The 13,097-nt window shown below is 45.7% G+C and overlaps 1 protein-coding gene across 1 annotated transcript in view; it reads left to right on the forward strand.

Moving 5' to 3' along the window:
- Positions 1 to 350: 350 nt before the first annotated feature.
- The window catches only part of LOC119464256 (IDLSRF-like peptide), a 138,587-nt gene continuing 125,840 nt past the window's right edge, over positions 351 to 13,097 (forward strand). The window contains exon 1 of the mRNA XM_037725166.2: positions 351 to 1,059. Coding sequence (XP_037581094.1) covers positions 933 to 1,059 — 127 coding nt within the window. The 5' untranslated portion in view covers positions 351 to 932. The remainder of the gene's footprint in view (positions 1,060 to 13,097) is intronic.

The following is a 13,097-nucleotide window of genomic DNA, read 5'->3' on the forward strand; positions in this document are numbered from 1 at the left end:
TAGAGGGAGAGGGTCCACGAAGGACAACAGGTTTGAACCGCTACTTGCGACGTAGCGGGGGAGAGCCGGCTCCACGGAAAGAATAAAGGAAGCAAGAGGTGGTTGCAGCCGGCTTCGAGTGAGCCCGGTATCGAGCAGACTTTCGGACCACTTTTTTTTTATTGCCTTCTTTCGGCCCGGACCCCCTCCAAGCGCTCAGCTCTTCGAGCCGGCTGCCATGTTTCACCGCTTTCGCGCCATGCAGCGCGCGCGCTCGACGCCCATTGGCCGGCGGCCGGCACCGCGCATGCGCGCAGCGCCGCGGCGCGGGCGTTTTTCCTCGCCCCCAAAAAGCCGGCCGCCGCCGCCGTCGTGCGCTGCACCAAGCGCCCCGTTCCTGGGAGTTGGACTCTGCCGCAGAGCGCCGCCGCGTCGCAGGGAAAGCCGAGCCTTCTCTACCCTCCGGAGTTTGATCGAAGGGGCGCGAGTGAGGCAACAGCGCGCGCCGTCCCGGTCGGCACTTTCTCCGCGAAGGTCTCTCCTCTGCTCCTGCCGGTCGTCTCTCTTCGAAGCGTTTGTAAGCGGGCGTTACGAAAACACCAAAGCAACAAAAGGAAGCGACTGCAGAAGCGAAAGAGAAGCGTGTTGGTGGGGGGAGTCCCAGTAACGAACAATAAAAAGGCCGGCGTATCGCCTGTCTTAGATCATTCAGAAACAGAACCTCCGCTGCGAGAGGTCGTCCTTGTGCGGTGTTGACCGGGGGAACCAGACATACCTCCATCTCCTGCGACCTGAAGTAGCTCACTTTAGAGTTTCTGGATTCAGTTTTGTCCTCGTCGAGCGCGGGCTCGTAGAGAGGAAAAAAAAAGAAGTTTTCGGGAGAGAAAGTCACCTACTGCCTGTCCGGTGTCGTCGGCGAAGTTATTGTATCGGTCGGGTATTTCCGAGTGACGATGCTGATGAGGGCGACGCAGCACTTCATCTTGTGGGGAGTGGTTCTCGTCGGACTGGCGCAGGGAGCCTACTTGATCAACTTTTCACACGTGCTCAACAGGAACCTGGGGAACGTTAAGCGAGAAGGTGAGTTTTCAATCCATTCCAACGTAATCTACACGCGTTCTTTTTTTCTCGTATCTCTGTTGTAGGTACACTTCAAGCTGGTGAAAACGGTAGTGGAAATGATTGTCATCGCTGCTTTATATATTTTAATTTTGCTGCTGGGATACATTTAGATCATTTCTGGGGAAAGATTCGCGGAACTTGAACCGTCGATCCTTACTTTGAATCTTGCTTGCCACAACGAAGACAGTTGTAGGCCTCAGGACGCAGATGTTCACTGTTGCGCTAATGGGGACAATTTTCTGAGTACCTATTTTCAAAACGCAATCGAATCTTCAAGAACGATGACGCGGTTAAAGGTCATGCGCGCGTAAAATTCGAGCTATTGATACCCTGCTTCAGAGTATTCTCATTTTGACTGTAACTTATTGGAACACTCTCTGGAATACCCTGATCGTGTCATGGTGTTCTTCGGGCAAAACATTAGTAGATTTAGAGCTTATTTCGTGACTTTAAAGCTGATATAGTGACTACATTATCAACCCTTGCAATGCTTAATTCCTATGATGATCAGTGCCAGCTGCTTATATATAAAAGTTATGATTGAAACCACAAGTACAGTCTTCGCAAGCATTATTCTGAAATATCCGACGATATATTTGCGACAAGAATTCTGCTGTGTGAGCGATCCCAAGCTCAATCAAAATTGTTCCCAGCAAACTTTATGCGAGGACTTGGGGTTTTACAAGCTGACTCGAAGAAAAACACACTCGATGCCACATTTAGCGCGTATACTCTCTGTCGGCAAACAAACGAGATCGTGTTTCCCGAGACAAAGTATATGATCAAAGATGGTGTCAGCAATACAATGCTTCGCTATTAGTAAACGAGGCGAGTGAGTAAGGGTACAAAGAGCGATACCGCAGCTTCCAGCGTTTCCTGAACAGGCGATAAGCGTCAGCCTTTTGCTATCACTGCTGAATGAACAATCATCTGGGCCACGGCTAAGCCTAAGCCTATCAAATCGCGACTGGAAACTTCTAGAGATCCTCGGCCTAAAAGGCTGTGTTGTGTGCTCATCTACACATTGTTCCAGAGAATAAAGGAGTATTCGCGTCCGAAGATCACTGCTCATTATTTTATTGTTTTACTGGAAGAAATAGCAACGAAAATACTGACGTAATGTACAGACGATGTGAGTATATAGTCGTTCATTGCTGACGAGCTTGGAAGAAGCGTCTGATCTCTCAAATAAAGTTATGTGTGCTCTAATAGGCATAAGACAACGCCCCTATAAATGTTTACAAAAATGCAGAATATTGCGTGCGGTGCGGAATGCTTATTCAATCATCTTTATAAAAATTTGACGGCGTTTCTATGGCAATAATGATTATTCATTACGTTGATAATTTCGTCACTTACAACAGCTATGAGAAACGCTAGAAGGTAAGTAAATGCTCTAAAACGCATCAGGTTGCCATAATGCAATAGAACTAAAAATAATTCTAGTGTGATATTTGTGACGTTTACAAGTTTCGGCGCAATTCTGTCGCAATTTTCATACCTACGATGTTTTTTTCAAGAAGGTTCTATCCCGCGAATCATACCTAAAGGTATCTTTGGGAAAATAATATATCAAGCGCGACTTTATTTTGTCGCCTATTGCTTCAGGCCCATTTTCTCTAAACTAGTGCTATAGTCTTGTGAATTTCGCTAATTAGAGGTGGCTTTCAATGTGGGAGATTTCTATTTCGCAATTTCGACTTGTTCCCTGAAGTCATATATTTATACAGTTACTTAGCGAAGCTTCGTTTACTAATTGATCATTCATATATACAATACCAAAAAACGACCAATTGTTCAGGCAACCTATATTAAGGGGTAGAGTTGGGGTCGAATTCACAAAGTCTTTGTTCCTAAATGCTCTGCGCCATTGGTCAGCCGCCTTTGTTCATATCATGTCCCGCATCAGAATACGCTGGCATCTGCTTTTATGAACAGTTTTCGCGTAAGGACTACTTTATGAATACGGACCCTGATCCTATACCACGACTGATTAAAAGAAAGATTAATCGAAAACATAAGCGATCGATGTATTTCCTTTGAACATGGTTTCGTTTTAGTACATATTTAGTTTATGCGAAAAATAGTCGGCGCCGTGTGAAGGCACTAACATATCTTAAATATCATATATAGGAAAACGTCATATTCAGAGCTTCTGCTCCCATATCTTCTATACGGAAGAGTCATTCCTCGTTTCCCAGTCTTCTAAACATCGTGATAGCGATCATAACAAGATTATCTTAAAATAGATTTTGTTATTCCGGGCCCAGAAACGGAATCGGTAAACGTGGTTGTACGTGTATGGCTGTTGTCTCGCTTTTTTAACTTGTACTGTCACAGCCGATGTCGCTACTTCTTTCAGTTGGCAGGAACTAATTGCCGCGGCCGTGCTACCAAAAGATCACGAGGAAGAAAGTAAAGAAAGTCAGAAGCCGGGATGCGGACAAATGAAATCAGTGGTCCAAATTCGCTTTACGCTGAAAGCTAGCCTGAACTAAATCACACACAAAAAAATCACTGGTGAAAATAAGAACAAAAGTAACATGGCCGCCGTCGGCATGACGTTCCTAGGGATGCCGAAAGTTGATCAGTTGAAGACCGCGTAACAATAGCTTTAAACCAATCTAAAGTATAAGTCGTCAAACGTGAAGCGAAGAATAAAGTGTGCAACGACGATTATAAAAAAGCAATAATGAAAATTATAAAAAATTAAGGTACATTCCGTCAATTGTTCACGAAACAATTCAACGAAAGGTGGCGCTGAAAACCTGGACGAAGAAAATGTTCAGACCCCATCCTCGAAATGTGTAACCAAATAGACCCAACCATCGCACTGATTCATGACAGAAGTTTACCTCGGTGCGCACAGGTGTTCCGCTGATAAAGGTTATTAATACTAGTATTGCTATTATTATTATTATTATTATTATTATTATTATTATTATTATTATTATTATTATTATTATTATTATTATTACTACTACTATTTGTTTTGAAAACCACTTGACAGGAAAGGGAGAGCGAGGAGCCCAAACAATACGTTAGGCCAGAAAGGTACCCAGGCTTGATTCAGTCCAACAAATGTCATAAATGACAACATAAATTACATAACAACAGAAAGACCTATTTACAAATGACGCGCGGGGAACCCACAAAGTATAGGCGTCGAGACATCAAGTCGATCACAAGGAGCACGAACAAATGAATGTTTAGTTCGTGATCACACAGAATAAATGGTAGTCGACAAGTATTGCGGACATGTTCGGTTTCAGATAAAAGTACTGAAAGTCGGAGTAGTAGGTCTTGATTCATCTTCGAAGAACTTTTACAGCGCAAGAAACGAGGTGGATCGCAAAGAAAGCACACACGGAGAGCGCTGACTCTCAAATGCTAGAAAAGCTTCTTGGGCTGGAAAAGATATTTGAAAATGAATAAACTTTGAGCTGTTAATGTGACTTGTCTGTCGTGTTCACAGGCGCCTTTTGGAAACCTTGACAAAAAATAATTAAAAATTTTTACGTGCCAATTCCACGATCCTATATTCAGGCACACCGCATTAATTTTGATCCCCTGCGGTTCGTTAACGTGCACACATGCACGACACACGACCGATGTGTGCGTCCCGCCCCATGGAAATGCGGTCTTCCAAACTTAGAACATTCTGTTATTGCTATTATGTCAAAATGAGTAGCCGTGAGAGTTCAAGGGACACCGAACCTGTTTTCTTTGATTTCATTTGATCAAAAGACTAAAAACGACTTGCTTGTAGCTTTTACTTTACAGGCGGCTTGCAATTACAGCCAAACGAAGAAGCAGACAGCGACGCCAGAGAAAAGAAAGGGGAAGGTAATTTTTATGCTTAATTGAAACTTACACAGAATGAGTAAAAGACCAGCGAAATTCGATGAAAACATAGCTTGCCGTAGGTGCGATTCGAACCCACACCCTCCTATTACGCGTGTGGTTATTCACCAACCTCAGACAACGCGGCGACTTGTTGCCACCGCGCACTATCTCGGTGATATGTGTCTATGTATACAAGATTTGCCCTCGGGCCCCTTTATTCCTTTAACTCCGCGCGAGTATAGGTTCCATTGAAAGGTACCGTCGTATACGTATACTATAGGCACACATAGTATAGTACGCGTATACGCGTACTATACGTATATAGGCGTACTATAAGCGACAATTGCCGCAAGCCGACCGAAAGTACCGCGACGCCGATTCCTCGCAATCTCCATCCTGGGCCCGAACGCGGCAGTGCTAATGAAATCGCGAACAAAGACCGATCGGAGAGACGGGAAAGGGGCCAGGGGTGGTGGAGAGGGGGGTCGGAGGGGGTGTACTCACAGTCGTATAGACAGCTGGGGCAGTCGCCGTGATCGAGAAAACGAGGAAACGCGCGTCTAGAATTACCTTTGCCGCCGGCGAAGGGAGGGGGGGGGGGGGTGTACGACACCGTATGTGTCGCTACCAGGCAATGGTCTCGAGGCTTCGCGCGAATACGCGCGACAGGCGTAATTTGTAGGCCCTGCGAGTTCGTCGCGACCCCGCGGTCGGTCGCGTTAGGCAAACAAGCGAACGGCTGGCGGGTTAAGGGACGCCTAGTGTCTATAGCGGTGAGTAGGGGAGGGGGTTGGGGTAGACAAGAGAGAGGGAGTGTGCTTCGAGTCACCCAATGCGCCCTTGTTGGTCGTAAACGAGTCCCGCAGACAATGAAGATTAGTGAGCGAAGCTGAGCTGGCGCAAAAGCGCGTAATAAGGGCGGCCAGAAACAGAAACGCCGTAAAAGTGAGACTTTGTCGCCCTGTTGCTCGCCGTTGGGTGCGCAAGCTTTGTCGGCGCGGGGGGTTTCTAATGCAGCCGTAGTAAATGCAGTGAACGGAGTATTTTTTTTTCGTTGATTAAGCGTGTTCGAGCGTTGCGTGTATTCGCTACGTATGGAGACGAAGCGGCTAATGGAGCGGATGTTCCAGGCTTAATTGGGTGATTCTTTGAGTGGAGTATACTAGTTTGGGCAAGTTGGTATCCGTAATCCATGACGGCGGGATTTGTGCCCGCAAACTGGGGGCCGAATGCACGTGAAGAGACAGGCACTATTGCAAACTTCCAAGTGAATTTTATCGGTGGACTGGGTGAAGTTTATCTGCGGATATGATGTGACGTACGTCCGGTTAGAACCTTGACGTGCATCCGGTAAGGAGTTCAGTTGTAAGCTTACCTCTCCTGTCTGTCTCCTCTCCTGTTTTCGTAAAAAAACCTCGCGATTCTTTGTTCGTCCTCGGATCAGTCAGGTTGCTGATGGAACATTCAAGTGCTTGGTTAAAAGTGTCTCTGCACTGCTCACAAAAGTTGAGTACAAAAGAAACTAAGCTTCACTGCGACCATAAACGGGCTCGAATGGCGATAATGGAGCGGGATTATTGCCACGAACCTGCTTGCCATCTTAATATCATAGTTTCATAGTAATATTATAGTTTTTTTTAAATAGAGGAAGCTCTGGTGCTGCCACCGGTCAGCCATCATGGGAATGATGGATAGTACATGGATTTGTCTGGTCTTCGTCCTTGTGGATTCACACGTTCTTGTGGCTTCGTTTATTACGCTTTTTGTCTGGGCCTAAATTTGCTTATATCTCAACGTAAGTTATACTTGCTTTAATCCAGTGGGTAATAATACTCCACAAGCACGCATAATCTCCGCTAATTGCAGTGTCTCCGCTTGTCGATGCATCCATGGCGTAATGGTTTCAATGTCTGGCTTCTGTGCTATAGGTACTGAGTTCGAATCCTGACATCGGACAATTTTTATAATGGTTGTTTTAATTATTTGGAATGCAGTACTTTCTTTAAAATGACAACTTTGCAAAGTTGTCAGTAGCGATGCCGGGCAGGACACTGTAGCACGCATGCTTTCATTTCCGCAAAGCCTTATCCGCATGAATTCGCCAATGCATCGCATGGCGCTTCATTCCACCTTTAAGGCTTCACTCAAGAGGTGTTTCTGAGAGACCACTGACTTGCTGTCTTTTTCAGCAAATCATCGGTTCATTGACCCACGGGTCTTCGACGCGCTCTCTGAGAAGTCGCTGTGGCAAACTTTTTTTTTTTACGAATTCGCCCTTAAGAAAGGCATCCAAGTGGTTTCTTGCTGGTTCATACGACGAGTTGAATGCTCTTTGATCGCATAGTGGTCAACTTTAAAGGGTGCCGACTTCGCTGCTCACACGTTGCGACATCTCGCATTTCATCTACGCGGCCTGTGACCTGCGCCACAGTATTTGTGACTCTCGTGGAATTCATTGCTTCCCATGAAAGCGTCCACGTCACCATGACGTAAACCCATCATTCGAGTTCATCGCCTTTCACTGAATGCTTTTGAAGATGCCGTTCAGCGACGAAGGTGTTCTCTTCAAAAAAAATTGTGTTCGCTTTCTACGCAAAAAAAAAAAAAAAAATCTGGGGTATTGCGTGCAAAAATCACGATCGCATTTTGAGGCATGTCGTTGTGGGGGGACTCCGGGTTAATTTCGACCACCTGGGGTTCTTTACCGCACCTCTAAATCAACGCTGGCTACCGAGTCGTCTAATTAGGGCACTTGGCGGTCCGCTTGAGTTTTAACCTTTTCACTCACCGCGGTACCTTAGTGGCAGTGATGATGCGCCGCTGAGGTTGAGGTCTCAAGTTTGATCGGGGCCTGCGGCAGCCGCATTTTGATAAGGACGAAATGCAAGAACGTTCGTGCGCATATATTTAGGTGCACGTCCCACCCTCCATTCCGCACCTCCCCGCCACACGGTTACGCGAGGGCTAATTCCTCGACGGCCCTCCCATCTAGTCCCCCTCCCCCTTTCCCTCGCCTCTCTTCACAACCCACTTTCCCAAGTCCACGCGCCCTTTCCATCGATGCGTTTCCTCGCCTTCCCTCCCCCAAGTGCCACCCCCGTTGCACCACCGACATACTACGAAAACAGACGAAAAAACGAAAGAAAGCTATTCGCCTTAAATGGAAGCTTTAGCTCGGGCCCAACACCGACGCCGCCTATTGAAGTACACGTAAAACGCAGACATAATTTTTTTGACATAACCTTTTGGCCGACTTGAATGAAGTCTTGTTGCATTTTAGCGAGAAAGTGAAATTATAGTGACTTTTTACGCGAAATTTTAATTTAGAGCCCCAATTATTTTATCGGATTAAAAAAATGTAACTCGTAAAAATGGAAGCCAGAAGTTTATAAATTTGTCCCTGTGCCTGAAAAACAGATAACTACTCTCTGGGGTTTTACGTGCCAAAACCAGTTCTGATTATGAGGCACGCCGTAGTAGAGGGCTCAGGATTAATTTTGACCACCTGGGGTTCTTTAACGTGCACTACAACTCAAGCACACGGGCGTTTTTGCATTTCGCCTCAATCGCAATGCGGCCGCCGCGGCCGGGATACCGTCCGTTCAGATATCGCCATTCTCTAAACTCCATCAGTTAGAACATCTAAAGCGGACAAATTTGATATATACATTTACAGCTTACGCAAATTTGTTACAATGTTTACAAGAGTTTTGCAAACCTATAAAAACAATATATCGCAAGTGTGGCGTATAACACATCAATTTTGTTCGTTTTACATGTACTATGAGTTGCAATTTACTAAATTCCGATTTAAATTGTTTATTACTGAGTTACAGAGTTTTAAAATTTATTGTTTCCTTTTCTGAAAATTAGCAATTTCTGACAATTTTCTTTTCTACATCGATGGTGTAAATAGAAAATGCGTTTCCAACAGTCACTAGATTCTAACTTTTCCTTTTAGACACAACATACTTCAACACCGTTGAGGCTTGCGCTAGTCGGTACATACTCGACAGGGGAACAGCGCAAAAAACACGACAGGCAAGAAGGGAGACACTCACCAGCGCTGTTGTGTGTCTCCCTTCTTGTATGTCGTGTTTTTTGCGCTGTTCCCCTGTCGACAACAAACTTACCAAATTAAGAGCAGTGGTTGCCGAGAAAAGTTGTCGCAGTTTCACCTGAAAGGAGAAGCATCAATTGCGATAGCAAATTTGTAGAGCGCTATACGGAGTAATGATAGTAGCTTTATCAGCGGTATAAACTTGGACATGCAGCAGCACCGGAAACCCGCAGATCTGTTGTCGACGCCGTCGGCGTTTTGCCCGCGTTCGCATAAAATGCGTGCGGCGTTGGTGACTGTTGCCGGAGCCTCTGATATAAATAGGCACTTGGTGCCACAGCTAAACGTCGCCTCTCTTCCCCCCCCACGGCCTTTCACGCGTCGGAAGAAGGCGCGTTTGCTCTACATATAGGTGATTGTAAAGGAGGAAAGAGACGCCTACTTCTGCAGCCCTTAAGGAGCACGGCGCAGAACGCGCGTTTGTTCTCCGCCGTGCGTTCAGTCCCCGTGAAAGCGCGCGTGCCTCGCGCCGTTTCAGTCGCACATACAGCGTTCGGCTGCGCGCGGCGACGATTTCATCTCTATTGACGTCATACGGAACCTCACGGCGACGGCGACGGCGACGCCGACGGCAGAAATCTGCTTTTGAGTGTCCATATAATTGCTATCGCAATAAAAACAATTTCTCCTTTCTCACGTATTTTCCCCATGAGTCCTGAAGTTTTCTCTTGAAAACTACAATGCTTCTTGCGCACCTGACAGTGATAATCGCCAAGCGCACTAAAAATTGGCCCAACTGCTCTTCTCCGGCCCCAATTTTTCCGTTTTTATTGTGCAGTGCTGTTCGTATATAAGAATTTAAATTAAAAGCCGTAAGCTTCCTACGAAAAGATCGGTTGGCAATGTTAGAGCAGATCATGTTTAGCGCATGCCGAAGAAATATTTGCACAAAACCTTCAATGAATCCCCCAGCCTGAAAGTAGGCTCAGTAGGATAGCATATGTGCAGCACTGTTCCAACAAGAGTCGTCATGTCTAGCATTGGCTTCTGTTTCCCGTTTTCGCAACGTATCATATATCCTACGCCGAGTTTGATAACTCGAAATGCTGATTGAAATGCTGACAAATCACATAGTTGAGTTTTTAATATACCGGCGTGTAGCTTCAGTAGTGGACAGTGTAACAAACCATTTGCTAAATAATTAATTAGTACGGTAATTAGGTGGTAACTGAAAAACATTTTTTTTCTACTAATGTACACACCATGGCCAGAAATAAATGTCAACAGTTTGTTCCAAGTTTCCTTGACGTGGAACTGTGCTTGGGTGTTAGGCCTCATTCACACAGCCGTCAAACGCTCCGTCACGTCACCTACGTTTCCGTCACCGTGCTGGCGACGGAAACGTAGAGCACCGCTCTGCGTCTCCGGCGAGCCGTTTTTGAGGGGAAAACGACTCGGAAACCCTCTCCCCTGACGAAAACGGATCCCGTGACGGTGACTTGACGGAGCGTTTGACGGCTGTGTGAATGAGGCCTTACAGGGTTAAGACGTATAGTTGCACCGTAAAGATAATATCTTCGTGTCACTGTTTTTAGGCTGAAACCTAGGCTTCTTGGGAAGCTTTACGAGATATAACACGAGCGCACAGCCGTAGGGAATATTTTATATAGCCAGAATCAACGAGCTGGTATCTTCCCATTAGCCTAGCATGAGTAGTAGCCGAGCAATAGTACTTAAGCTACGAGCCCACTCCAGATGGCGCGGCTCCCTTGCAGAAGTGAAGTATAGGAACAAGCGCTGGCTTCACTTCTCTCGGGCATTATGTTTCGGACAGCAAAGTCATGGAGAACAGCTGCACTGTGGGTTTGTAGGTGGAGCTTGTACTCAATTCCTACGTTGTCGCCGAGTGTAGTTCTCGAAGCCCATTTATTGAATTCATATAGTATGCCTGCATGCACTCGTTATTTCTGTGCTTCCGTGCGTGATCTCGCATGCATGTGAATCGTACAGCGAAGTTGTTAGTGCGACTACAAGCGCTCGAAAACGTTATATGCCTGTTTTCACTTTCTGAAAAAAAAAAAAACTAAATCACTCACGCAGTTTACATTTTCAAGAAATTTGTGAAATGCTAAGGCTACATGTTTATTGCTAAACCCTCGTTTACGTCCAGTTTAGAGACGTAATATGAAACCCTTACATGAGTTTCCCCATTGCACATGGGATAAACAAACTCGGCATCAATTTCACATTCAGAGGACATTGGGGCCGTTGAGTCTATCAGTTGCGCCGAAATCTTGAAGCGTACGTTGCGAATAATTGCTGAATACTCGTTTTCTCAAAATTTTCTTGCGTTATATGAGGCGTGTAGTTGGTGTTCCTGGTCTCCATGGTTAACTATGCGAGGCACGTTGTTTTTGTTTCGTTGACGTAGGAAGCATGTTGTGGGAGAGTTACAATAAATGTTTATATGTGTAGGGTAATTAGCTCTTTTGCAGAAAATCATTTATTGAAGTGTTCCAGAGTGTTGTACTGCCATTATTCGCAATGTCTTTCCATTTTCCTAAAAGAAGTGTACCTGACCCTGCAGGTTCAAGTTCGGTGGAAATAAGGGATAGATAAAGTTTAATAGGTGGTGAAACTTTAAAGTTTTTGGCTTAATTAGAAGCGTTATAAATAATTACTAGAGCTTCAATTTGTTTGCTATATTTTTGTGTTGTACTAGGTTCGGAGATTGATTCCCGGTTGTTCTCGGTGAACTAAACGAGGCACCTTGTTTATATTGGATGAAAATACGGGCCCAAAAGGAAAACTTTTTGGATCACTTGTGAAGAACGAGTGGCAAGTATAGAATTAGTGGCCATAAATTAACCTTGGCTTCGAATTAGGTGCTAGAGCTCAACACATGTGCTCTACTTTTCCTTAGTGCAATGGGCGGGTGGTGTTGGAACTGAAGATCAGTAGCTGAGTAATTGAAGCGGCTGCGCCGCATGCGTCTGAACTAAACAAAAAGTGATTCGTCCGGAACGATAAGGATACTTACGAATATACCCAACTGTTAGTTGACTTGCCACAAACTTTTCGATCACGTGCACATCTGTCAAATAAACTGCGATCCCGTTCTGTCATGCGAGTTTTATTTATTGAATGCAGCCGTCAAACCTGCCCAGTTAGGCCCTACTATACTCCGACCCGAGACACAAGATAATCCAATAATGCCCAATGACCGAAGCCAAAGCTAAAGCGCCAAGTCAAGGCCTTATCATAGTTCTTCTGCACCCAGAGGCGATTAGGGTGCTCTCAGCGTCTTACCCATCACCGGTGGCGCGTAGGCATTATGATAAGCCAATAATCGAAGAATCTACGTGGCCAGACTGCACGCCCGCTGGTTGCTAACCACGTTACCAATGCGACGCGTCCCAGCCTGCAAAGTTGCAGGAGGATAGGCGTTGCACGCAATCGCACTGCTGTCAGACGACCCTGAGGCGTCTACATCCGAGCTATACTGTTTACCCGACTCATCTGACGCAAGCCGCTCAGCGTTAGGAAAGAGTGTAGCCTAAAGTTCGTCAAAGAGGCTAACTTAAAGGTAGGGGAAAGGGGTGGGAAGCGAGCGCATTGTGTGCCCTCTGGCGACTGCATGATGCAATGCACAATGACCTCACCTCGGCGGGACAATTAGATTAGGCGGATACAAAGAACGGTTGCAGAAAGGTTGTCGTTCGCTTAAATACGTGAAATCGGAATCAGAAAAGCGGCTGCGCTAGCTGACGAAGCGAATATACAAGTCCTTCGGCGTATCCTTGCACACATCGCCGGAGGCCATCTGGCAATTTCATGTGGACGGACAAAGAAAGACGGGAATGGATTCAAGGGTGTGTATGAAAGCGCTTACTTCAGCTGCAGTGCGGAGACTTAAGTATGGAGTCAATGCAATAAAGATTAATCTAATTTGTTCACGCCTTCGCACAAGAAAAAAAAATATACTCTGGCCGGCCAATGCGTCGAACGCTACTTTGACTGCACGGGTCAGGGTATAAGTTATGAACTTACGGGAAGAGCAAATATGTCCAAAGTCTCAGAGTAGTAGGCT

Source organism: Dermacentor silvarum, chromosome 9 (assembly GCF_013339745.2).
Source record: "Dermacentor silvarum isolate Dsil-2018 chromosome 9, BIME_Dsil_1.4, whole genome shotgun sequence".
Lineage (NCBI taxonomy): Eukaryota > Metazoa > Arthropoda > Arachnida > Ixodida > Ixodidae > Dermacentor > Dermacentor silvarum.